The sequence below is a fragment of the Phyllobates terribilis genome, unplaced genomic scaffold (genome assembly GCF_046119375.1).
Source record: "Phyllobates terribilis strain yellow unplaced genomic scaffold, ASM4611937v1 Scaffold_251__1_contigs__length_2838608, whole genome shotgun sequence".
In the NCBI taxonomy this organism is placed as follows: Eukaryota; Metazoa; Chordata; class Amphibia; order Anura; family Dendrobatidae; genus Phyllobates; species Phyllobates terribilis.
In genome coordinates, this window is record NW_027363011.1 from 1,273,748 (window position 1) to 1,301,287 (window position 27,540).

At 46.2% G+C, this 27,540-nt stretch overlaps 1 protein-coding gene across 1 annotated transcript; it reads right to left on the reverse strand.

Annotated features, from left to right (window-relative positions):
* Positions 1 to 579: 579 nt before the first annotated feature.
* On the reverse strand, positions 580 to 27,484 carry LOC141218905 (uncharacterized). Its single transcript, XM_073665957.1, has 8 exons — positions 27,400 to 27,484; positions 6,267 to 6,416; positions 6,036 to 6,137; positions 5,829 to 5,952; positions 5,648 to 5,745; positions 5,359 to 5,449; positions 2,361 to 3,100; positions 580 to 2,020 (listed from the first exon to the last, which is right to left on the reverse strand). Exons 2-8 carry the CDS (start codon positions 6,342 to 6,344, stop codon positions 1,712 to 1,714), a joined length of 1,542 nt encoding a protein of 513 aa, XP_073522058.1. The 5' UTR covers positions 6,345 to 6,416; positions 27,400 to 27,484; the 3' UTR covers positions 580 to 1,711.
* Between the last annotated feature and the right edge of the window lie 56 nt (positions 27,485 to 27,540).

Below are 27,540 nucleotides of genomic sequence, written 5' to 3' on the forward strand. Positions count from 1 at the left end.
TTTTTGGATCGATTTTTCAATAAATCCTTTCTGTCTATATTAGCTACTATTTTTTCTGCTCTGTTTAGAATGCCTTTAGAGTATCCTCTTAAAGCTAGTCTGTTTTTAGTGCTGGAGGCTGCCTCTTGATAACTCTATTTTGTTGAGGAGTTTCTCTTTAACCTGATCATTTCTCCCACTGGGATATTTTTAATATTGTGGGGAGGATGGCAAGAAGTCTTTAAGCCGGAGAGAGGTGGTGACCACAGGAGAAAAATCCTGAACCGAGAATCATTCTGGATTTTTCTCTTGTGTACCAGATTTCCGCAAGGTTTGAATGTGAGACAGGATCTCATTTTACAATACACTTAGTCTCACGTATTCATGTTCGACAGTACTTTGATAATATATTTCCTTTGTGGTCATAATAGAATGCACTGGTCTGTTTAACTGCTTTATTGTCCAATGCTTATATTTATGACTTTTGCATCCTTTTTCCATAAAAGGGAAAGAAAAGGAGAAAAATATATATATATTTTTTTTTTTCTCAAAGATATATTTTTTTTTTCTCAAAGATATATATATATTTTTTTATGGGACTACATATACTAACTATATTTATACTCTAATGGTGTTTAAACAGTCATGCTCACCAGACATAAAGGATGCTTAGTGATTATTATGTGTTTTACTGCCCCACGGCATAAAAGATCTTTTTGTTTCTGCATGTATCTCTCACTCATTTTGTATTTCCACTAATTTTGTATTCCATTCTATCTCATGTCCAATTTTATGTAGTTTTTGTGCTTTTTTGCTGTAGTTAATTTTAGCTGCCAATAATGGGTTAATTCTCCTCTGGGCTGTGGTCCAACACCTGAAGCAATCACCAAGAAGTGTTTTTTATTTAACTTCAGCTAGTAGGCTTAGTTCTCACATTATTCCATGAATAAGGTTTAGCCGAAACGCGTTGGAATGTGCTGTACCTAAGAGCCGCTACATTGCTCATTCTGTAACTCATCCTTGGCTTTTACAATTTGAAATTAAAAGTGAAGTTTTAACAAGATACATACAACCCTGGTCCTGCTGGAGACATCTTTGCTTGCTTTCTCATATAATTAAGTACACTACATTAGATGTGATGCAGCTGAAAGTCCCTGGGATCTTGTGGTCCTGATGTGAGTATCTTGTCCTGGTCATTATAAACGGACAGGTTTACATTTACAGTTGGTGAGGATGAATGTTGTAAGTTTCCCTACAAAGGTGAAACTATCCTCCCGGTCAGTTTGCTTTCCCTCCCAGTACCTTTTAATTCTAACAATGTTAGGTTTCTGGGAGATTATACTTGTTCCTTTTATTTTTGCTTCTCCTTAGCTTGCCTTCTTTGCCCTATATGAATGTGTTTTTGTTTCTCATTCAGGTTTTTCGTATAATACTTCATACTTTCCTTTCCCCTTGTTGACAGTGTGTTGCGGCCTCCCCTCTGGTTCCTCAGGAGGCATGAGAAACTCCTCAACGGCCTATTTAGGAGTTAGGTCCATGGTGGCATTTTTAGTTGTGCAGCTAGAGCCTTTTTAGTTGGTACAGAGACAAGTTGGGTGTAGTTGCGGAATTCTCCCCTATGTGGGTTCTCTGGTGGCTATCAAGATGCGCTTTCTGGTTAAAACATTTCCCACATTTTGAATATGAAAAAAGTATTTCCCCCTGTGTGAAATCTCTTATGTTTATTAAGATGTTATTTCTGTACAAAACATTTCCCACAATCTGAACATGAAAAAGGCATCTCCTCTGTGTGGGTTCTCTGGTGCTTAACAAAATCTGATTTCTGGTTAAAACATTTCCCACATTCTGAACATGAAAATGGCTTCTCCCTTGTGAGAGTTCTCTGATATTTGATAAGATTTGATTTCTCTGTAAAACATTTCCCATATTCTGAACAGGAAAATGGCTTCTCTCCTGTATGAGTTCTCTGGTGCCTAACAAGATCTGATTTCTGATTAAAACATCTCCAACACTTGGAACAAGAAAATCTATTCTCTGCTGTGTGAATTTTTTAATGTTTAAGAAAATACTTTTTGAGGGGAAAACTATTTGTATATTCTGGGAGATTATACTTGTTCCTTTTATTTTTGGTTAGCTTGCCTTCTTTGCCCTATATGAATGTTTTTTTTTCTCATTCAGGGTTTTCATATTTTACTTCATACTTTCCTTTCCCCTTGTTGACAGTGTGTTGCAGCCTCCCCTGTGGTTCCTCAGGAGGTACGAGAAACTCCTCAACGGCCTATTAGGGAGTTAGGTCCGTGGTGGCATTTTTAGTTGTGCAGCTAGGGCCTTTTTAGTCTGTACAGAGACTAGTTGGGTGAGGTTGCAGCATTCTCCCCTATGTGGGTTCTCCTGTGGCTATCAAGATGCGCTTTCTGGATAAAACATTTCCCACATTCTGAACATGAAAAAGGCTTCTCCCCTGTGTGAGTTCTCTGATGTGCGATAAGAGTTGATTTCATTGTAAAACATTTCCCACATTCTGAACATGAAAAAGGCTTCTCCCCTGTGTGAGTTCTCTGATGTGCGATAAGAGTTGATTTCACTGTAAAACATTTCCCACATTCTGAACATGAAAAAAGCTTCTCACCTGTGTGAGTTCTCTGATGTACGATAAGAGTTGATTTCTTTGTAAAATATTTCCCACATTCTGAACAGGAAAATGGCTTCTCTCCTGTGTGAGTTCCCTGTTGTCTAACAAGATTTGATTTCTGATTAAAACATTTCCCACACTTGGAACAAGAAAATCTATTCTCTGCTGTGTGAATTTTTTGATGTTTAAGGAAATACTTTTTGAGGGGAAAACTATTTGTATATTGTGAATGTGAAAATGGCTTCTTTGCTTTAGGAGCAATTTGCTTTTTAATGCTCATTTTGTGACCTTGATTTTCCTTAGTAGTCGGTAATGAATCAGAACAAAGGACGTGTATCAAAGGATCAGATGACAGATCTTTGCTGTGAAGGGTTGATGGTTTATCTGGAGTAATATAATTCACTTCAACTGTATCCTGTGTGATCTCAAAATCATCTGATTTAAAAATTGAAGATGTCAGCTGTTCCTCTGATCTCCTGGTACAGTCATCTGCCAAGAAGAAAAACAATTATTATTTTTTAATAAAAAAATCAATGAATTTTATATTTTTGAACATTTCTGCTTAAACTGTCTGTAAAAAAGGCAAGTTATATAAAAAAAATTAAATTATTCACCAGGACAATGACCATCTAATAGAAAACCTCATATAATGAACCAGTAGAGCGTGGTGTCCAACTGTTTGTTCATTCTCCCTCCCAAATATGGAATAAAAAGCCACCAATGTTATGTAGGCGAAAATAATACCAATAAAAACTTCTACTCATTTCACAAAAAACAAGTCCCCACTCAGGTCCGTCATCTGTCAGTGGAAAAACAGAGGTTTCCACATTATTAGTGGCTCAAAGGCTTTTGAAAAGCAACATGGCTTCCATAAACCAATCCAGCAATATCCACTCTCCCAAAGTCAGATCTCCCCCTCGCTTCTGCGCCTTGCAGTGCGCCCAAACCACATTCAGCATCCATGTATTTGACATTACTATAGTGAGAAGGACCCACTTAATTTACGGTGTGTGTCTCCTGGAGCACAATCTGGACACTATGTTTTGGGCAATAAAATGGTTCAGACCTCTGTGCTCAGCTCCCGGCTTGTGTATTTGTTTCCTGTTGTGACCCCGGCCCGTTTACTGATTACTCTTGTGTCTTCTGATTTTGTATTTTCTTTGACCTCCTGGTTCTGACCCGGCTACCTGACTATTCTTCTTCCCATCTCACTCCACAGAACAGCAGGTAACACCGTGGCCCAAGCCTAGGGGTCTCTGTGTAAGTCCAGATCCATGTAGAGGGGTTAAACGGTTATCACCACATAAAGTGATTTGAAAAATGGGGCCGGTTTAGAAACACAAAACTGTCTGCGGGAAGGGGTTAAATCAGAGGATTACTGAAGTCAAAAACTGACTATACACAATAAAACATCTACTGAAATGATCAAACTCAACAGTCTCCATCAGTAATAAATGAGTAACTAGTGGTGAAACCTCTCTGGGGTAATTAGAGTATGGGGCTCGGTGGCTCTTGGCAATCTAAACTATCGTAAGGGACAATATATTCTGTCAGATGAGTTTCAAGAAGAAATATTAGACATTTAAAGAGAACTTTTTTTTATAATACTGCAGAGATGAGGAGTCTTAAATTTAGATCTCGAGCATTTGGAAGAGGAAATGGAGATCTTTTTGAAAGACTATCAGGGAGTTACAGAGTCACATAAGTGAGGCCGGCCGATCCCACCACAATGAAACTATCATAGAGAGTGAACCTGTAAAAAAAAAAAAAAAAAAAGAATATTAAAACATGTAACATCTCCAACAACAACGTATGTATGAGGGGAGAAATCCAACACTAAACTGGAGTCGCACTCATTTATGGTGGAGCTTTGGAGCAACTATGAGTCCTGACCAGGAGAGTAGAGAAAGTATTAGCGCCCTCATTTCAGGAGAGATTGTGCAGTAATCTGAATTCCTTAGGATTGAAAACATAATGGAATTTATGACGTGGCGTGAATCCATGAAACCAGGGCTGGAGCCAACACATCTCCTGCAGGCGTGAATAAATGTATATTACAGCTGTCAGCCACGCACAGCTTAGAGATATATCATGGCACAGGTGAAATGTTTTCTGTATAGTTTATCACAATCCTGTTTGAAGTTAGTTGGTTTTAAAAGAAATTGAAAAGTCAGGATAAAGGGAAACTCTGCTGTTATTGTACAGAAATTTACACTTGGTCTCACTGCACATTTAATGTTGTCGATCATAAAAGTGAAGTTTGGCCAGAAAGACTGGACCTGGTCTTGTAGGGACCATATGAGCACATTCAGCAGCACAGAAGGGAGAGAAGGGAGATTCATCCAATAAGATATCAGGGATCTAGGAAGCCAACAGCATCATTACCCTCCGCTTTCTCTTACAGGCCCATCATAATATTTTTCTTAAAGTGATTTTCTCACTTGTCAGCACATTCTACGTACGCTGTCATTTGGCTTTGTAATTTACAGATCTGGGCAGGTAACGGTCAGCATCTTCTAATCCCAGGGGGTAGGTGGATCCTCCTGGTTGTAAGTTCTATAGAAAAGGGCTTTCACAATTTCCCAAAGTAAATTGAACATTTTCGGACGGAGGAGAATGTTGTGATCTAGCGGCAAAATGGTGATCACACGATTGTGATACAGCCGGTCTACACCACTGATAAAGCCACCACAGCCAGTGACTGAGAAGAATCTGTCACTTCTCTGCATTTAGTGGTTACTACTCACCTGGGTAGTCATATGTAGGAATCTCCTCTTTACACCACTCATCACCCCTCACATATGTCTCTATAGTATTAATATGGGTCAGATCTTCACCCTGAAACAAATATTGTAAAAGTCACAGACAGATGGAGAAGTCACATCTATGATCGGCTCTAATCCTGCCATCTCCACCGTTCTCATTACACAAATATAAAACATATAATACTGGTGGATAAAACAAGACTGAGCACAAGACCTTCACAGCCGTCTACACATCATAGGGGAGATCTCATGACACCTTCTCTCCATCTACCTGATGATCCTGAGGAACATTGGGATCTTCTTGTTTACAGTCCTGTGGAAGAAGAGGACGGGGACATCTCTCTGGTGTTGTCCTCTTACTGGATAGATCTGGAGGAAACACATACAGGGACTGAATTCATTCTTTACATACAGATAATTATAGTCCGTGTGTTTTTAGTCCTGTCTATTACCTGGTGATGTGAGGGGCTGGGGAACCTCCATCATGACGTCTTTGTACAGATCTTTGTGTCCTTCTAAATACTCCCACTCCTCCATGGAGAAATAGACAGCGAAATCCTGACACCGTATAGGAACCTGACAATTACAGTGATACAGTCATCCCCCCGATCCCTTCATAGTGTTACTGTAAAATGTCCCAGCATTCCCAGCAGTGTCACCTCTCCAGTCAGAAGCTCAATCATCTTGTAGGCGAGTTCTAGGATCTGGTCATTGATGTCCTCATGTATCAGGGGGTGAGGTGGAGGCCCCGTGATTAATCTCTGATTATGGAGAGACACATTAATAAATCTCACTACAGACATTTCCAGAGTCCTCACCTCTCCAGTTCTGTCCATCTGTTATTCCCATAGATAAGAATGATGTAATGTGACGTCATCAGAATCTCTCACCTCTCCAGTAAGCCGGAAGAGGATCTCTAGGGTGAGGTGGAATATCCTCTCTGCCATCTTGTCTCTGTCCATATCCATCCTTGATGGATAAATCAGGAAAATTCTCTTATATAGAAGATCTTCACTGAGAGGATCTGATATTGTAGGAATCTGAATGAGAAGATGAGCTCATGTAACATCATAAAAATCCTGTGTAATAATACAATTACTGGAGATAATAAGGGAAAACATATGAGGATATTTATTATTTTACAGTATTTAGTTTTCTTCTTTACATCTAGTAATAAAACCTATATATCTTAGGCCATAGATAACAAGCAACTTCTTCCTTGGAGTCTGCAGCTGAATACGTTTCTCAGACTCAATGTCAGGGAAATATTGAGAAAATATTAACTATTTCTCCCAAACCCCTCCCCCCTTATCCACCATTTGGACTAACTGTTTCCACGCAATTAAACACACACAGCAGAAGTCACTTGTAGACAAATGCAGCACAAAAGGTGCTACTGACCCACTTAACATACGAATGCATCTCCTCTTAGCACAGACTTGGGATAGATTGACACCTTTCAGCAGGGGCAGAGATTGAAGGAAAACTGACTTAGGCTTTAAAGGGATTTAACACAAACTCCAAGATGTCTGCAGCTAATACAAAATAAGGAATATTGGAAGTTCCATAACTCCGCTAATAATGGGACCCATATTTTTAGTGGCAGGGTCAGCCAAGGAATAATATGCTTATTTGTTCGTAGCTGTGAGCAACTGCGGGTAGCTGGGGTGTAAAAATAACAAAATAACATACTGAAACTATGTCATGTGTGGTCTCTAAATGAAGGTAAATTCATAACGGAAAAAACAGTATTACTTCCGGGCTTCTGCAATCAACAAACAATAAGTTATCGCAAAAAACAGATATTCCAATAAAAATATGGAGGCTGGAGACCAGCCCACACAATGTCATCCTAGTTGCTGTGTGGGCATGTCTCCCCTTAGGCATAAAAGAATCCACGGAGGATGGATGAATATTCATTGCCAAGGGGGTATAGAGACTATAATAAACGGATCTTGTTCAATAACAGTCAAATCAATAAGTGGGGTGCCCCCCTCCAGCTAAATGGAATTGTCTTCTTTAATCCTGTTTATATTGTGTAACTGTATATTCTGTACTGTATTCTCCTCTTTGTAAAATCCTTGTATATTTTTCATAACACTGCCTTCCTTTTGGATTAAATATAAAATGTAATAGTCCTGTTTCTTTTGCTCTGCAATCGTTCCCTCCCCAGAAGCTATATACGCTACCAGAACGCAGGCGTCCGACCAGGCCTGTATTATATTTCAAATCTGGACGGTGGTGGCAGCAAATAATAATAATTTTGTTATCGTGAAGCTGACAGTGACCGTACGGGGGCGTATACACATAGCCCGACAGAGTGACGGCAACGGTGAGAGATTGTGTGATCTCCCCGGTGTCGTCTCTTTGTGAGTTCCTGACACTCACCTTCCATAACGCTAATTCTCGTCTCATTTTCCGACACTGGAATTGGCATTAGCAATACTGCAGGAGATATTCATTACAAGTGACATGAGAACTAACTACTTCGTGATGAGGAAACATCTTCTACTACGTCTCTAAAACCATATTTGGCCAGAGTCCGTCACTGACTACTGCACCACTGGCCGTCTATATAAATGTTTCCCGTCTTCCCCAGACTGTAATCTTTTATCAAGTTAGATCTCATGTCTGATTCACACACAGAAGTTTGAGGCTTTTATAAAAGCTGTTTAGTTTGCACAAACACCGCAGACAGAAATGATTTGATATTAAAGTCTACATGTACAGTGTATTATGGGGTTTACTTCTGGCCTTAGGCTTTCCTATATTACAAGAAAAAACCCCAGAAAAAAAAGCAGATATTAAAATGTTTAAAAAGAAAATTGGCCCCAACAATTCTTGTAAAAAAACAACAACAACATGCAAAAAGCAGAAGACACATTGTCATTTTTTAACATGTTAAACACTTGTGTTTGTTCTTATATGAACTCTTTTGGGCACCAGAACATAGATGTACACTGCAAGGCTGGCACAGTTGCGGCTGCCATAAAATCCCTGGCAGTTTAACCACTTGCTACTGCAAAAAGCAAACATGGCATCTAAGAAGGTTTGACAGAGTTCGGCTGAATGCCCTTCCTCCCCCAAGTGCTCAATAGTATGGGGCTGCCTAGTTCCTACAATACTAATGCCTAATAATGGTGTCTGGGCCTGCAATGTACGACAGTCTATTAGGCCGGGCCAAAGGAAGCATTCAATAAGTTATCTTTTAATGGCCCCAGACACATTAGACTAAAGCTGTATGAAAGCACTGATTTCAGGGGGTTTGGTCAACTATATAATGTATTTGGGGGCCTCCTGGCAGATAATGTCAGGGCAGAGAAGGATCTGGGATCCTGAATTTCGGAGGCTAAAATGTTTGTTCTTCCTGTAGATAATCCTCCGCTAGAGAAGTCTGGAGAAGACTCTCTCATACAGATCACAGGAAAGCTGGAATATTTGTGTGTATGGGGGAGTCGAGAGAGATAGCCGTCTGCCAAATGACCGTTCAGTCAACACTTATCTCATGTTTATGGGGCAGTTAGTATTACACTAACAGGCAGTGATAGTACACGGCACTACAGTAGTACAGTGCATCAGCGGAGCGATCAGAGGCTTCTGTGTTGTATGATCGCACTAATGGGAGTTGTTTAAAAAGGTTTATAAAAAAGGTTTAAAAAAGTTTGAAAGTGAAAATATCACAGTTTTAGCAAAAATAAATATTCATCACTATAGAGAAAACATGCATATAATGGGAAAATGGAGAGGGAGGTCAGCTCACTGTTTATTCAATGTATCTTATCTGACGATCACCGCATGGAGCCGCCCTGGTCAGGGACATTTCAAGGTTCAAGTAGAGAAATGAGGAGAGCTGGATTCTCCAGCATTGTCTATATTGTTAAAACCTCACATTTATTGTGAATTCATAAAAACTGTTGTGATGGCATACCACCAAGTGCCCACATACCAAACCAATGCTTATTCCTGATTTACAACATATGAGTCTCTGTGATACTTTTATATCCTTCCCTTTCCTGGGTGTCCACTGATTACTGAGCACTTCTCAGACAATTTAACCCTGTATTGTATGGAAGAAAAAGATAATACACAAATACAACTCATGCATGAGACATTCAATAAAATCACTGGAAATCAAAAGCAAATACAATTAATTGCACTGTAATATTAATCCTGTCTGATGTTTATTCCCTGTGGGGCTCTAGTGTGTAATTTAAATATCCAATATGACTTTCTATTTAAGATTTTTCTTTTCATATCTCCACCTCTTAATAATTTATAAACCTTTTCTATTCCTAATATCTGAAGGATCTGATATCCCCTTTATGTTTTTGTGAAAAGCGTCTTGAAACCACAGACAGGTTTAATGCTGTGGGATTGATTGCGTCAGATAAATGTCTTCTAATACATGTTTATAGCGGATCTGACGTCCATCCCACATATTGTAGTTAACTCTCTATACAATCTATTAAATAGATGACCGCTATAGTGTTACAACTGATGAAATTGTGTATTGCAAATTGTTGTCCAGTTAGGTTTTCTTCAAATGTGTCGGTTTTATTAACATAGTTGCATGCTTTACAGGGTGTATCTCCACATTTATATATATACTAGCTATTGAACCCGTTCTACGCCCGGGTGGCGAGCATTTTTATTGGTATATGGTCTCCCATGCTGGTATAGTGCTGCCCCTATCCTGGTATTTGTGCTGCCCCCATCCCAATCCTGGTATGCATGGCACCCCTCACCCCCAATCCGGGTATGCATGGCACCCCTCACTCCCAATCCGGCTATGCATGGCACCCCTCACTCCCAATCCGGCTATGCATGGCACCCCTCACCCCCAATCCAGCTATGCATGGCACCCCTCACCCCCAATCCGGGTATGCATGGCACCCCTCACCCCCAATCCGGGTATCATGGCACCCCTCACCCCCAATCCGGCTATGCATGGCACCCCTCACCCCCAATCCAGCTATGCATGGCACCCCTCACCCCCAATCCTGGTATGTATGGCACCCCTCACCCCCAATCCTGGTATGCATGGCTCTCCTCACCCCCAATCCTGGTACAGTACAGACCAAAAGTTTGGACACACCTTCTCATTTAAAGATTTTTCTGTATTTTCATGACTATAAAAATTGTACATTCACATTGAAGGCATCAAAACTATGAATTAACACATGTGGAATTATATACTTAACAAAAAAGTGTGAAACAACTGAAAATATGTCTTATATTCTAGGTTCTTCAAAGTAGCCACCTTTTGCTTTGATGACTGCTTTGCACACTCTTGGCATTCTCTTGATGAGCTTCAAGAGGTAGTCACCGGAAATGGTCTTCCAACAATCTTGAAGGAGTTCCCAGAGATGCTTAGTACTTGTTGGCCCTTTTGCCTTCACTCTGCGGTCCAGCTCACCCCAAACCATCTCGATTGGGTTCAGGTCTGGTGACTGTGGAGGCCAGGTCATCTGGCGTAGCACCCCATCACTCTCCTTCTTGGTCAAATAGCCGTTACACAGCCTGGAGGTGTGTTTGGGGTCATTGTTCTGTTGAAAAATAAATGATGGTCCAACTAAACGCAAACCGGATGGAATAGCGTGCCGCTGCAAGATGCTGTGGTAGTCATGCTGGTTCAGTAGGTCTTCAATTTTGGATAAATCCCCAACAGTGTCACCAGCAAAGCATCCTCACACCATCACACCTCCTCCTCCATACTTCACGGTGGGAACCAGGCATGTAGAGTCCATCCGTTCACCTTTTCTGCGTCGCACAAAGACACGGTGGTTGGAACCAAAGATCTCAAATTTGGACTCATCAGACCAAAGCACAGATTTCCACTGGTCTAATGTCCATTCCTTGTGTTCTTTAGCCCAAACAAGTCTCTTCTGCTTGTTGCCTGTCCTTAGCAGTGGTTTCCTAGCAGCTATTTTACCATGAAGGCCTGCTGCACAAAGTCTCCTCTTAACAGTTGTTGAAGCGATGTGTCTGCTGCTAGAACTCTGTGTGGCATTGACCTGGTCTCTAATCTGAGCTGCTGTTAAACTGCGATTTCTAAGGCTAGTTACTCGGATAAACTTATCCTCAGAAGCAGAGGTGACTCTTTGTCTTCCTTTCCTGGGGCGGTCCTTATGTGAGCCAGTTTCATTGTAGATATTGATGGTTTTTGCAACTGCACTTGGGGACACTTTCAAAGTTTTCCCAATTTTTCACATTGACAGACCTTCATTTCTTAAAGTAATGATGGCCACTCATTTTTCTTTACTTAGAATTTGTATTATGGCAGGAAAAAAGCAGCTAACAGTTTATTCAGTAGGACTATCAGCTGTGTATCCACCTGACTTCTGCACAACACAACTGATGGTCCCAACCCCATTTATAAGGCAAGAAATCTCACTTATTAAACCTGACAGTGAAGTGAAAACCATTTCCGGTGACTATGTCTTCAAGCTCATCAAGAGAATGCCAAGAGTGTGCAAAGCAGTCATCAAAGCAAAAGGTGGCTACTTTGAAGAACCTAGAATATCAGACATATTTTCAGTTGTTTCACACTTTTTTGTTAAGTATATAATTCCACGTGTTAATTCATAGTTTTGATGCCTTCAGTGTGAATGTACAATTTTCATAGTCATGAAAATACAGAAAATCTTTCAATGAGATGTGTCCAAACTTTTGGTCTGTACTGTATGCATGGCACCCCTCATCCCAATCCTGGTATGTATGGCACCCAATCTCTCATCCTGGTATGCATGGCACCCCTCATCCCCAATCCTGGTATGCATGGCACCCCTCATCCCCAATCCTGGTATGCATGGCACCCCTCATCCCCAATCCTGGTATGCATGGCACCCCTCACCCCCAATCCTGGTATGCATGGCACCCCTCACCCCCAATCCTGGTATGCATGGCACCCCTCACCCCCAATCCTGGTATGCATGGCACCCCTCACCCCCAATCCTGGTATGCATGGCACCCCTCACCCCCAATCCTGGTATGCATGGCACCCCTCACCCCCAATCCTGGTATGCATGGCACCCCTCATCCCCAATCCTGGTATGCATGACACCCCTCATCCCCAAACCTGGTATGTATGGCACCCCATTGCTCATCCTGGTATGCATGATACCCCTCACCCCCAATCCTGGTATGCATGGCACCCCTCATCCCCGAACCTGGTATGCATGGCACCCCTCATCCCCAATCCTGGTATGCATGGCACCCCTCATTCAAAATCTGGCATACATGGCACTCCTCATCCCAATCGTGGTATGCATGGCTCCCTCATCCCCAATCCTGATATGTATGGCTCCTCATCCCAATCCTGGTATGCATGGCTTCCTCATCCCCAAACCCGGTATGCATGACTTCCTCATCCCCAAACCTGGTATGCATGGCACTCCTCATCCCTATCCTGGTATGTATGGTACCCCTCATCCTGGTATGCATTGCACCCCATCCCTCAACCTGGTATGCATGGCTCCCTCATCCCCAATCCGGGTATGTAAGGCTCCTCATCCCTATCCTGGTATACATGGCACCACATATTCCTATTCTGGTATGCATGGTGCCCCTCATCCCTATTCTGGTATGCATGGTACCCCTCATCCTGGTATACATGGCACCCCTCATCCCCAATGCTGGTATGCATGGCACCCCTCATCCCCAATGCTGGTATGCACGGCACCCCTCATCCCCAATGCTGGTATGCACGGCACCCCTCATCCCCTAATCCTGGTATGCGTGGTCCCCTCACCTCCCAATCCTGGTATGCATGGTCCCCTCACCTCCCAATCCTGGTATGCGTGGTCCCCTCACCCCCCAATCCTGGTATGCGTGGTCCCCTCACCCCCCAATCCTGGTATGCGTGGTCCCCTCACCCCCCAATCCTGGTATGCGTGGCCTCCTCACCCCCCAATCCTGGTATGCGTGGCCTCCTCACCCCCCAATCCTGGTATGCGTGGCCCCCTCACCCCCAATCCTGGTATGCATGGCCTCCTCACCCCCCAATCCTAGTATGTGTGGCTCCCTCATCCCTTTCATGCTGCACACATACAAAAAAAAAAACAAAACACAAACTCACCTTTCTTCCCTATGCTCCAGCGCTGTGGTGTCCTGTTCTGCCGGGGGAGGAGTGTGGCGCCGGAGTACGCACGTGCCCATACCGTGCTGTCCGGTGCCATTTTGCTGAAGACACACTGCAAAGGTGTCTTCAGTAAAATGGCACCTGATAGCGCTATGCACATGCGCCGATTCCGACGCCTTCACTACTGCCCCAGTCTCCGGCGAGAAGAGAGGCGCTGTGGCAACGCTCCTCCCGGTCAGGTAAGTATGGCGCCGGAGATCACGGTATGTGTTCAGTGCCTACACACTCCTCTTACCTGTAAGAGCCAGACTGTGCAGGCGTTTCGCGCTTGCGCAGTCTATAGAGGATTCAGACAGAGGGACGCTTGTACGATTATATTATAGATATATTCTTTATTTTTATACAGCGCCAACATATTCCGCAGCGCTTTAAATACATTATCATCACTGTCCTCATTGGGGCTCACAATCTAAATTAAAAAAAAAAACTAACCAAGGATAACCAAGTCGCATTGCGTTTGATATTTATTTCTTAAAAAAACTAGGTGAAAGTTTTCTGCCAAGTGTAGAAGCCTTTTTGAATACAAAACTCAAACAAAATATGTAAAAGAATTTACAAAGTCTGGAGGATGGATCTCCGACATCAAAAAAACTAAGTTTGAAAGAGATATCAAAGACAACGAGTCAAATTCAATTTACACATGGAAATGAAACAAACCAAGAGCTACTGTTCTGAAATACAAGTCACACAATAAATTCAAAGGAAATAGAGGAGAGCGGAGGTCAGCTTCACAAATCCTAATGTGTCCATGGGTTCCTCTAATTATAATTCTCTGAGGACTTATCTGATGCATCAGTGGGATCAACTAAAGACAGATGGAACAAAAATAAATTCTCAGGTACTCTCCACAATTCAGCACAAAACAACAGGCTGGAAGAAAGCTCAAACGTGCCCGGACATGTGCGTTCCATGCCGGAGTGCATCACGGTCTCCTATCTGCGAATGCTCATGTCCGGAAGCATGCGTTCCACGCCGGATCGCATAATGGTTTTGGATTGCATACCACCAACATAGGATTTTCTGTCTCTGAGATCAGCGTCATGGGAGACTAAAAACAAGTATTGCACATCCTCCCATCATGCAATAGGCATGTAGATCTACTTTATCACTACATAAGATATGGGGTGATGGCCCACAGTATATTCCTAAATGGTCAAATTTGACCTCTATTGCACAATTCGAGATACATAAGGATCACCACACTTGTTAATTACAAAATAGTATAAGTGGAATAATTGATAAGAAATAATTCTGATATAGAAGCTCAGATATCTCGATGAAGTACAACAATATGTGAACCTCATTCACAGGGAACTGAGTAGCAATGGGTAGAGTATACAATCCAAAAATGTAATCCAGAATGGGGCTGTATTCACTCAAAATAGGCATAAGAAATTTGCTCATTGAGTCCCTTAGGGGCCAGTGAATCCAGTTTGGAAATCCACTGACTTTCTTTTTTGAGGATACATCTATTGTGATCACCTCCTCTCACATTGGGTTTAACCATCTCAATGATACAAAAGGAGATGTCTCCGGTTTGATCTCAATGTATACTGTACATGTGTCTCGCTAATGGCGTGTCTCAACCATGGCGTATACTGCCCAAATGCCGTTGACCCAACTTGCCCCCCACTCTGACCGAATGGAGATCCAGCTTTCCGATCACCCTGACTGGTTCGGGGTACATTTTCCCCCACCTCTAACAGGCTATGGGTACCTTCCTCCCATACTCCTGACAGACAGGGGGACACACCTTTCTTTTACCTTGCCCAGTTGTGGGCTCTACCCTTCCTGCCATCATTTTTACCTTGGGAGCCATGCTCACTAGGGGGCAGCTACGACCGGCCATGTCACAGTCCGTCGTGACACTGGTCAGCGGCACGGAACCACTTTCCCTATGATCCCCATATTTCTCCCCATCCCTGCTCATCACCTCTGGAGCTGTGCTAGTCAAGGGACAGCTACCATTGACCATGTCACTATCTGGAGTGACACTGGTCACCCGCACGGGATAACCTGCTTCCTGGTGTGTCCGTGCCTGCTCCCCTTGCCTATAGCACTTATGCTGGCTCGCTTTAGGGGATCCTCAGCAGCATCACCCCACAGGGTGAGGTGGCTGAATTCCCTTTAACACAACATACATTTTTATTATGCATGAAATTGACATTATTGTCATTACCGTCAATTGACATTATTGACAGTGGCAATACATGACATATCAGATCTGGGAGGGTGGTCAGGGATGTATCGGGCAATCAACCGTCCCAGATCAGTTCCCAATAGCACATTAGTGGGGAGAATCTCCAACACCCCCACTTCCCTTAACCCCCTCCCCGCACCCAAGTACAGAAAAACTCGGGCTATCGGCAAACACCCCCAAACCCGGTGACAGTCAGGGTCTTCCCAGCAATGAGTTCCTCTGGTAACACGAACTAAGGGTGGATGATGGTACATTCTGCGCCAGTGTTCTTAAGGTCAACAGTAACGGTGTTGTCCACAGTAACAGGTTTTAAGTTTTCCCGGGCGCTGCCAACCGCCCCACTCACAAAAAGAATGGCTGCAGTAGGTCCTGGGGCCTCAGGTGTGGTGTTCATCTTCTGCCTCTCCGGGCAGACAAGGCTTGTGTGACCCGTTTGGTCACAAACATAACACTTATGGGAGTCAAATGCAGGCCAGGTGCTGGAAGATGGGGCAGAACCCGCTGAGGGCCAGCTGGCTGGAACACTGGGGGTGGTTGTGGGCTTACCCCCTTTCCAGCTGGCGGCGGCTGACTTCCGCACCTCTGGTGTGCGGTTGGCCTTATAGGCATCTGTGATCTGGGCGGCTTTGGCAGCCTCCTTTGGCTCCCGGTCAAGCTCAAACTGTCGAATTTGCACTGGGCAAAGAAGAACAAACTGGTCGTTCGCCATCAGATCCTTCAGGTCCTCGAAGGTGGTAAATGACAGTCCTTGGACCCACTGCTCAAAGTTGGTCCTGAGCCCATCCACCACGTCACTGTAGCTGTCATGTGTTCCACGTTGGAGGGCTCTGAACTTTTTCCAGTAAACCTCCAGAGTCAGCTGGTACTTTTTTTATCCCAGCCTGCTTGACGGCCTCAGTCTCAATCTTGTTTTCGAATTAGAGAAGCAAACACCTCCAGAGCTTTTCCTTGGCGCCCTGGGGTTAAATACCTGGCCCACTGGGCTTCAGGCAGCTGGTACTGTCTGCAGGCTTTTTCAAATCCTCGGAGAAATGTGTTCAAGTCCCCGTCCTTTTCCATTACAGGAAAATGCTCCGGACGGGGTTTAAAGCAGTTCGTGTTGCCGGTCTCATTGCCCGATGCGGTGGATTTCGGCAGCTGGATTCGGGCTAACTCCAGCTGGTAGCGCTGCTCATCTTGCCACTTTCGCTCAACAGCTTCTCGTTCAGCTTGGGCCTGTCGCTCAGCAGCCTCTCGGTCAGCTTGGGCCTGTCGCTCAGCTCTCTCAGCCTCAGCCTGTCGCTCAGCAGCGTCTCGATCAGCTTGGGCCTGTCGCTCAGCTCTCTCAGCCTAAGCCTGTAGCTCAGCAGCCTCTCGGTCAGCTTGGGCCTGTTGCTCAGCAGCCTCTCAGTCAGCTTGGGCTCGTTGGTCTGCTCGCTCCTGGAATTTCAGAACCAGCTGCAGTTGTCCATCACGATTGTCTGCGGTGAGCAGCTCCAAGGCCATCTGCAGGTGGGGGTCCACACTACCCTGGCTGCGGGTCTGGCTGGCAATCACAGGTGGGAACCCTGCAGCAGCACTATCCGAGTCTTGGCTGGCCACCCCATCATCCGAGCTCTGCAGCACCTTGCAACAGTTCAGCAATCATTTGGTGCCTGGCTTTGCCCGTGGGGTCAATCTGTCTCAGCTCACAGAGAGCAGTGAGAGTCTCCTTTGACTGCTGGTGATACCAGGTCTCTTCACGTGTAGCCATCATTGCCAAATAAAAGTTAAAGAAAAACAAGAGAAGGGGAGGGGATGCAACAGCTATACGTACAGTAATGTCACAAATAAAAAAATATTAAAACACTGACTCTTATTTCTTAAAAATCTGCACAGTATTCTCGCAAGAACCGTGCAAGTTTTCAGTGACAGGAATGATTGCTCAATCCAGCCACTGATGTTCTGTAATATCCCACCGCTTCCCACCAATTTGTCAGGGTTCAGCAGCGACGACACCGGGGAGATCACACAATATCTCACCGTTGCCGTCACTCTGTCCGGATTTCGTCAGGGAGTGGGGGCTACATAGGTATCGGCAAGCGACCAGTGAGCGTATGGCATCACATCTCCGGATTCCAACGCATGGAATATGTGTATAAGCCCCTGTACGGTCACTGTCAGCTTCACAATAGCCCAATTAATATTATTCGCTGCCACCACCCTCCAGATTTGAAATATAATACAGGCCTGGGGGGACACCTGCGTTCTGGTAGCGTATGGCTTCGTGGGAGGGAACAATTACAGCACAAAAGAAACAGCACTATTAAATTTTATATTTAAACCAAAAGGGAGGCAGTGTTATGAAAAATATCCAAGATTTTACAAAAGGGGACAATACAACACATAAGCAGTTACACAAAATAAACAGGATTAAAGAAGACTTACTATAACGATCACTGAGATGATTCAATATAGGTGGAGGGGAGACACTCAGCAGAATCTGTTGCTATAATAAATATATACTCCCGCAATGAATACTACTCTAACCTCAGCAGATTATTTTATGCTGCTGAAGGGAAAGACCTGCCCACACACCCCTTGGATGACATCATGGGGGCTGGTCTCCAGCCTTCATATCTTTATTAGATATCTGATTTTTGTGATAACTTATCGTCGGTTGATCATAGAGACCTGAAAGTGATACAATTTTTTCCGTTATGATTTTACCTTTCTCCAGAGACCTCACACGGTATAGCTGCGATCTGTTATTTTGGGACTTTTGCACCACAGCCCCCCAGAGGGGCTTACAGAGACAGGAAAATATCCATATCGTTCCCTAGCTGACCCGGTCACTAAAAATATGGGTCCCATCATTATCAAAATTATGAAACTTTAGTTATTTCACATTTCGTTTTGACTCCGAAGATCCTGCAGTTTTCCGTGACCACCCGCTTGCCTAGAGACTCCTATCCTGCTGTCACTAGCTGTGACCACCTGCCTGTCTAGAGACTCTTTCCCTGCTGTCACTTGCCGTGACCACCCGCCTGTCTAGAGACTGTCCCCGTCACTTGACGTGACCTCCTGCCCTTCTACCCAGAGACTGTCCCTGTCACTTGCCGTGACTACCTGCTCGCCTTCCCTGGGAGCCACCCGCTTCCTTACAAGGACTGCCCCTTTGTATAGTTGCTCAGAGGTTCCACCTCCCAGACCCGTTACAGTTTGCTCGGGCCATGGAACCCGGTGGCACCCAAGCTCCCTCGCTCTCGGACCTATGTGATGAACTTTCCCGTCAGAGGTCCCAACAGGAGTCCATCCTGAGTCACATGCGTAGTGTTAACTCCCGCCTGGACACACTGACTGCCTCATCGGGAGCTGCCTCCACTCGCACACTTACTACCCCGGCTCCGCTGCTGCCCATCAATACCATGGCATCTCTCCCCGGTCCCCGCCTCGCCTCGTTTTGGCGGAGATCCCATCCAGGCACGGGGCTTCATTAACCAGTGCACTCTGCATTTTGAACTGTTGGCACACCAGTTTTCCACCGACCGAGCCAAGGTAGACTTCATCAGGTCCCATCTCACAGGGGAGGCACTGGCTTGGCTAAATCCTCTATGGGAGAGAGGAGACCCCCTGGTGTCCAACCTGCCAGCCTTTCTCAGGGCTTTCCGGAAAGTCTTCGACGAACCAGGACGGAAGACTTCATCCGCCTCATCTCTGCTACGCCTCCGTCAAGGAGGTCTCACCGTGGGCCAATATGCCATACGGTTCCGTACCCTTGCTTCAGAGCTTGCCTGGGATAACGACGCCCTGGTGTCCGTCTTCTGGGAGGGTCTGTCCGGCTGTATTAAAGATGAACTCGCCGGTCGGGACATTCCTACCACTCTCGACGATTTAATAACACTTGCCACCCGGATTGACATCCGGTTCCAGGAGGGCACCAAAGAGGTCACCCGTGAGAGGAGGTTTCCACGCCTTACCCCTACCTTCCAGAGACCCGTCACTTCCTCCGTTACTCCCCAGGCGCACTCACCTGAGCCTATGCAGGTCGACCAGACCAAGATGGTCAAAAACCGTCAAGAATTACGCCGTGCCGAGGGGAGCTGCTTCTACTGTGGCAGTAAGGAGCACCGGATCCGTTCACGCCTAGGATCGCTCAGATAGGTCGCCCTAGACAAAAGTAAACCCTCTCCATCTCTGATGCTGTCGGTCTCTATCATCTGCGGAGAGAACCGTTATTTTGAACTGGCTCAACTTGACTCTGGAGCTGCTGGAAACCTCATTTCTCAATCCCTGGTAGAAAAATACCGCATTCCCACCAAACCTCTGGCTGTACCCTTATCGGTCGCCGCCGTGGATGGGGTCTCTTACCACATCCCATCCAACTCATCACCGAATCTCTAACTCTACAGGTGGGAATGCTACACTCTGAGAGCATCTTCTTCCATGTTCTGCCTGGACTCTCTCACGCCCTCTTCCTAGGCCTACCTTGGCTCCAGAAACATGCACCCGTGCTTGATTGGCAGACCGGAGAAGTCCTTCGCTGGGGACAGGACTGCCATAAGACTTGTTTAGTTCCCGTTCATCCTGCCCGTCCTTCTCCTACCCCAGCCAATCTACCCGGTCTACCAGTTCCCTATTGGTCTTATGCGGATGTCTTTAATAAAAAAAGAAGCAGAGACATTACCCCCTCATAGACCATATGACTGCCCAATCGACCTGATAACCGGCGCTACTCCTCCCCGTGGGCGTATTTACCCTTTGTCCGCTGCTGAGACCCGGTCCATGTCTGAATATATTGAGGAGAATCTGGCCCGGGGATTTATCCGGAAATCTACCTCCCCGGCGGGAACAGGCTTCTTCTTCGTCAAAAAGAAGGACGGCTCACTCCGTCCTTGTATAGACTATAGAGGTCTTAACCAGATCACAGTGAAAAATAAATACCCCCTTCCGCTCATTCCTGAATTATTTGACCGTCTGAGGGGGGCTAGAATCTTCACCAAACTGGACCTCCGTGGGGCGTATAACCTGGTCCGTATCCATCAGGGGGATGAGCGGAAGACGGCATTCAACACCCGGGACGGCCACTATGAGTACCTTGTAATGCCCTTCGGTCTCTGTAACGCTCCCGCCGTCTTTCAAGAGTTGGTCAATGACATCTTCCGTGACCTTCTCTACTCCTGCGTGGTGGTGTACCTGGACGACATCTTGGTCTTCTCTCCGGATCTCCCCACTCACCGGAGGGACGTTCGTCAGGTCCTGCTCAGGCTCAGGCAGAACCACCTCTACGCTAAATATGAGAAGTGCCTCTTTGAGCAAACCTCACTTCCGTTTCTGGGCTACATAATCTCTCAGACCGGCCTACGAATGGATCCTGAGAAACTGTCTGCCATCCAGAAGTGGCCCCGACCAGAGGGGTTGAAGGCTATTCAGCGGTTCCTGGGCTTCGCCAACTACTACCGCCTCTTCATACCGCACTTCTCTTCCCGGACTGCCCCTATCTCTGCGCTCACCCGTAAGGGCGCTAATCCCAGAGAATGGCCGCAAGAAGCAGAGGAAGCCTTTCTTTCCTTAAAACAGGCTTTCTCCTCCGCCCCGATGCTGCATCGTCCGGACAGCAACAAACAATTCTTCCTAGAAGTTGACGCATCCTCCTCTGGAGCCGGAGCGGTACCTACCCAAAAGTCGTCTTCCGGAAGAATGGTAACCTGCGGCTTCTTCTCCAAACTCTTCTCCTCTTCTGAGTGCAATTATTCTATAGGAGACCGAGAATTATTGGCCATTAAGCTGGCACTGGAGGAGTGGCGTTACCTGCTTGAGGGGGCTCTTCACCCGGTAATAATTTACACGGACCACAAGAACTTGGCTTACCTCCAGAGCGCACAGAGACTTAACCCGCGCCAAGCCCGGTGGTCCTTGTTTTTTGCCCGCTTTGATTTCATTCTTCATTTTCGCCCGGCAGACAAAAACATTAAAGCTGATGCCTTATCCCGATCCTTTCTGGTCTCTGACCTAGAGGAGGAGCCTAAGCACATCATCGACCCCACCAGAATAATGCAGGTGGCCCCAGTAAATCTAAATCGTCTTCCTCCCGGTAAGACGTTCGTAACAGTACCTGATCGTGAGAAGGTCCTACACTGGGGTCACTCGTCTAAGCTAGCTGGCCACGCTGGTCAGAAAAAGACCCTCCAGCTTATTACCCGGCATTACTGGTGGCCTACCCTGCACAAGGACGTAATAAACTTTGTTTCAGCCTGTGTGACCTGCGCCCGTAACAAGGTTCCGAGACACCTGCCAGCCGGTCGCCTTCTTCCTCTTCCTGTACCTGCTGCCCTGTGGCAGCATATAGCTATGGACTTTATAACGGATCTCCCTGTCTCTGCCGGTTGTACGGTCATTTGGGTGGTCGCTGACCGCTTTTCCAAGATGGCTCACTTCATTCCTCTGCCGGGTCTCCCGTCTGCATCAGAGTTAGCTAAAGACTTTATCCATCATGTTTTCCGTCTTCATGGTCTTCCTCTCCACATTGTATCCGACCGAGGGGTCCAATTCACCTCTCGCTTTTGGCGAGCCATGTGTAAATTGCTGGGGGTCACCTTGGACTTTTCTTCTGCCTATCACCCACAGTCCAATGGCCAAGTAGAGCGGATCAACCACATTTTAACCAGTTTCCTCCGGCACTTTGTAAATGCTCACCATTCCGACTGGGTGGATCTTTTACCGTGGGCCGAATTTTCTTACAATAATCACGAGAGCGAATCTTCCTCCAAATCACCGCTTTTTGTAGTCTTCGGTCAGAATCCTCAGATCCTGTTTCCCGTCTCCACCTCGGTGGACAATCCGGCTGCGGAATCTCCACCATTTGGGAGAGTACCCGATCCGCACTTCTTCGGTCATCCAAGCGGATGAAAAAACAGGCTGACAAAAGACGTCTGGATCCACCACAATTCCGTCCTGGAGATAAAGTCTGGCTCTCGTCCAAATATGTCCAGCTCAAGATTCCTTCCTACAAGTTAGGGCCTCGGTTCATCGGCCCACTGGAGGTTATAAAACAAATTAACCCGGTGGCCTATAAATTGAAACTCCCGGCCAACATGCGGATTCCTAACTCCTTCCATGTATCTCTACTCAAACCCGTGGTACTTAACTCTTTTTCCAAGTCTACAGGTACGCCTCCTGCTCCGGTTTCCGCTGAAAACGAGTTTGAGGTAGAGAACATTCTGGCCACCAAAAGGGTAAGAGGAAAGATCTTTTTTCTTGTGGATTGGAAGGAGTTTGGTCCTGAGGAGAGAACGTGGGAGCCCCGGGAGAACATCCATGCCCCTCTCATCCTTGATAAAATTTCTCTCTGGCCTAAAAAAGGGGGGGCCTAAAGGGGGGGTACTGTAGCGTCGGCGTCCCTGCCTCCTGCTAGGCAGGGACGCCGTTCCTCTCCGCTCCGTGCCCGGCGTCTTCCTCCCGCTCTGCTGGCAGCGCGCGCTGCTTCCCGGCCACTGTGCTTAGGGCGCGCGCGCGCTCCCCCTCTCTTAAAGGGGCCGCGCGCGCCGTCCTAAGGAGTCCCCGGCCAATGGCCGGAGGATCTCACCATATATAAGGCACCTCCTCCAAAATGGAGGTGCCCGAGCAATGTTGTTGCAAAGCCTCTCAACTCTGCTTCAGCCCTCAGGTCCCTTTACCAGATACCTGCCAGTTACCTGCCAGATTCCTATCTATCTGTGTGCTTTCCACCTCCCAGACGCGTTACATAATGGGGGCATTGCACTGTGTGGGGGCATCATACATACTGCATGAGGGGCATAATGGGGGCATTAAACTGTGTGGGGGACAGCATACATCCTGTATAAGGGGCATAATGGGGGCATCATACATACTGACTAAGGGGCATAATGGGGGCATTAAACTGTGTGGGGCATCATACATACTGCATAAGGGGTATAATGGGGGCATTGCACTGTGTGGGGGCATCATACATACTGCATAAGGGGCATAATGGGGGCATTAAACTGTGTGGGGGACAGCATACATCCTGTATAAGGGGCATAATGGGGGCATTACACTGTGGGGGCATCATACATACTGCCTAAGCGGCATAATGGGGGCATAACACTGTGTGGGGGCATCATACATACTGCATAAGGGGCATAATGGGGGCAGAACACTGTGTGGGGGCATCATACATACTGCATCAGGGGCATAATGGGGGCATTACACTGTGTGGGGCATCATACATCCTGCATAAGGGGCATAATAGGGGCATTACACAGTGTGGGGGCATCAAACATCCTGCATAAGGGGCATAATGGGGGGATTACACTGTGTGGGGGGCATCATACATACTGCCTAAGGGGCGTAAAGGGGGCATCATACATACTGCATAAGGGGCATAATGGGGGCATCATACATACTGCATAAGGGGCACAATGGGGGAATAACACTGTATGGGGGCATCATACTTACTGCATAAGGGGCATAATGAGGCATTACACAGTGTGGAGGCATCATACATACAGCATAAGGGGCATAATGGGGGCATTACACTGTGTGGGGACATCATACATACTGCATAAGGGACATAATGGGGACATCATACATACTGCATAAGGAGCACAATAGGGGCATTACACTGTGTGTGGGCATCATACATACTGCATAAAGGGCATAAAGGGGGCATTATACATCCTGCATATGGAGCATAATGGGGGCATTACACTGTGTGGGGGCATCATACATACTGCATAAGGGGCATAATGGGGGCATTACAATGTGTGGGGGCGTCATACATACTGCATAAGGGGCATAATGGGGGCATTACACAGTGTGGAGGCATCATACATACTGCATAAGGGGCATAATGTGGCATTACACTGTGTGGAGGCATCATGCATACTGCATAAGGGGCATAATGGGGGCATCATACATCCTGCATAAGGGGAATAATGAGGGCATTACACTGTGTGGGGGCATCACACATACTGCATAAGGAGCATAATGGGGGCATTACACTGTGTGGGGGCATAAAACATACTGCATAGGGGGCATAATGGGGGCATTACACTGTGTGGGGGCATCATACATACTGCATAAGGGGCATAACACTGTGTGGGGGCATCATACATTCAGCATAAGGGGCATTACACTGTGTGGGGGCATCATATATCCTGCATAAGGGGCATAATGGGGGCATTACACTGTGAGGGGGCATCATACATACTGCATAAGGGGCATAATGAGGACACTACACTGTGTGGGGCATCATACATACTGCATAAGGGGCATAATGGGGACATTACACTGTGTGGGGCATCATACATACTGCATAAGGGGCATAATGGGGGCATTATACTGTGGGGGCATCATACATACTGCATAAGGGGCATTACATTGTGTGGGGGCATCATACATCCTGCATAAGGGGCATTACACTGTGTGGGGGTATCATACATACTACATAAGGGGCATAATGGGGGCATTACACTGTGTGGGGGCATCATACATACTGCATAAGGGGCATAATGGGGGCATCATACATACTGCATAAAGGGTATAATGAGGAAACTACACTGTGTGGGGCATCATACATACTGCATAAGGGGCATAATGGGACATTAAACTGTGTGGGGCATCATACATACTGCATAAGGGGCATAATGGGGGCATTACACTGTGTGGGGCATCATACATACTGCATAAGGGGCATAATGGGACATTAAACTGTGTGGGGCATCATACATACTGCATAAGGGGCATAATGTGGCATTACACTGTGTGGAGGCATCATGCATACTGCATAAGGGGCATAATGGGGGCATCATACATCCTGCATAAGGGGAATAATGAGGGCATTACACTGTGTGGGGGCATCACACATACTGCATAAGGAGCATAATGGGGGCATTACACTGTGTGGGGGCATAAAACATACTGCATAGGGGGCATAATGGGGGCATTACACTGTGTGGGGGCATCATACATACTGCATAAGGGGCATAACACTGTGTGGGGGCATCATACATTCAGCATAAGGGGCATTACACTGTGTGGGGGCATCATATATCCTGCATAAGGGGCATAATGGGGGCATTACACTGTGAGGGGGCATCATACATACTGCATAAGGGGCATAATGAGGACACTACACTGTGTGGGGCATCATACATACTGCATAAGGGGCATAATGGGGACATTACACTGTGTGGGGCATCATACATACTGCATAAGGGGCATAATGGGGGCATTATACTGTGGGGGCATCATACATACTGCATAAGGGGCATTACATTGTGTGGGGGCATCATACATCCTGCATAAGGGGCATTACACTGTGTGGGGGTATCATACATACTACATAAGGGGCATAATGGGGGCATTACACTGTGTGGGGGCATCATACATACTGCATAAGGGGCATAATGGGGGCATCATACATACTGCATAAAGGGTATAATGAGGAAACTACACTGTGTGGGGCATCATACATACTGCATAAGGGGCATAATGGGACATTAAACTGTGTGGGGCATCATACATACTGCATAAGGGGCATAATGGGGGCATTACACTGTGTGGGGCATCATACATACTGCATAAGGGGCATAATGGGGGCATTACACTGTGTGGGGGTATCATACATACTACATAAGGGGCATAATGGGGGCATTACACTGTGTGGGGCATCATACATCCTGCATAAGGGGCATAATGGGGGCATTACACTGTGTGGGGGCATCATGCATACTGCATAAGGGGCATAATGGGGGCATTACACTGTGTGGGGGCATCCTACATACTGCATAAGGGGCATAATGGGGGCATTACACTGTGTGGGGGCATCCTACATACTGCATAAGGGGCATAATGGGGGCATTACACTGTGTGGGGGCATCCTACATACTGCATAAGGGGCATAATGGGGGCATTACACTGTGTGGGGGCATCCTACATACTGTATAAGGGGCATAATGGGGGCATTACACTGTGTGTGGGGCATCATACATACTGCATAAGGGGCATAATGGGGGCATTACACTGTATGGGGGCATCATACTGCATAAGGGGCATAATGGGGGCATTACACTGTGTGGGGGCATTATATATCCTGCATAAGGGGCATAATGGGGGCATTACACTGTGTGGGGGCATCATACATCCTGCATAAGGGGCATAATGGGGGCATTACACTGTGTGGGGGTATCATACATACTGCATAAGGGGCATAATGGGGGTATTACACTGTGGGGCATCATACATCCTACATAAGGGGCATAATGGCAGCATTACACTGTGTGGGGGCATCATACATCCTGCATAAGAGGCATAATGGGGGCATTACACTGTGTGGGGGCATCATACATCCTGCATAAGGGGCATAATGGGGGCATCATACATCCTGCATAAGAGGCATAATGGGGGCATTACACTGTGTGGGGGCATCATACATCCTGCATAAGGGGCATATTGGGGGCATTACACTGTGGGGGGCATCATACATCCTGCATAAGGGGCATAATGGGGGCATTACACTGTGGGGCCAGTAAAGGGGTCCTGTACTATGAGAACAATACGTTTCCTCCCTTCCTGTCTCCATAGTTGGGTCGTATGTATCTATTACAGGAAACAGAACAAAAACCTTATGATTCTTATAAAGGGGCAACACAAGACCCCAAAAGAGTCTCCGTGCTGAAGGGGTTAATGCCCCCTGCGCCCAGTAATGGGGGTCTCCACATACCTCCACCTGCAGAGCCGCCACCACATATATGGCTGCTCTGTGCGCACAGGAGCTGTGATGAGGTCACAGGAGGGGAGGAGTCAGGGGTCACATGATCAGTGGCCTCAGTGGATGCAGGACTCTGCTGTGCTGGTTGTCATG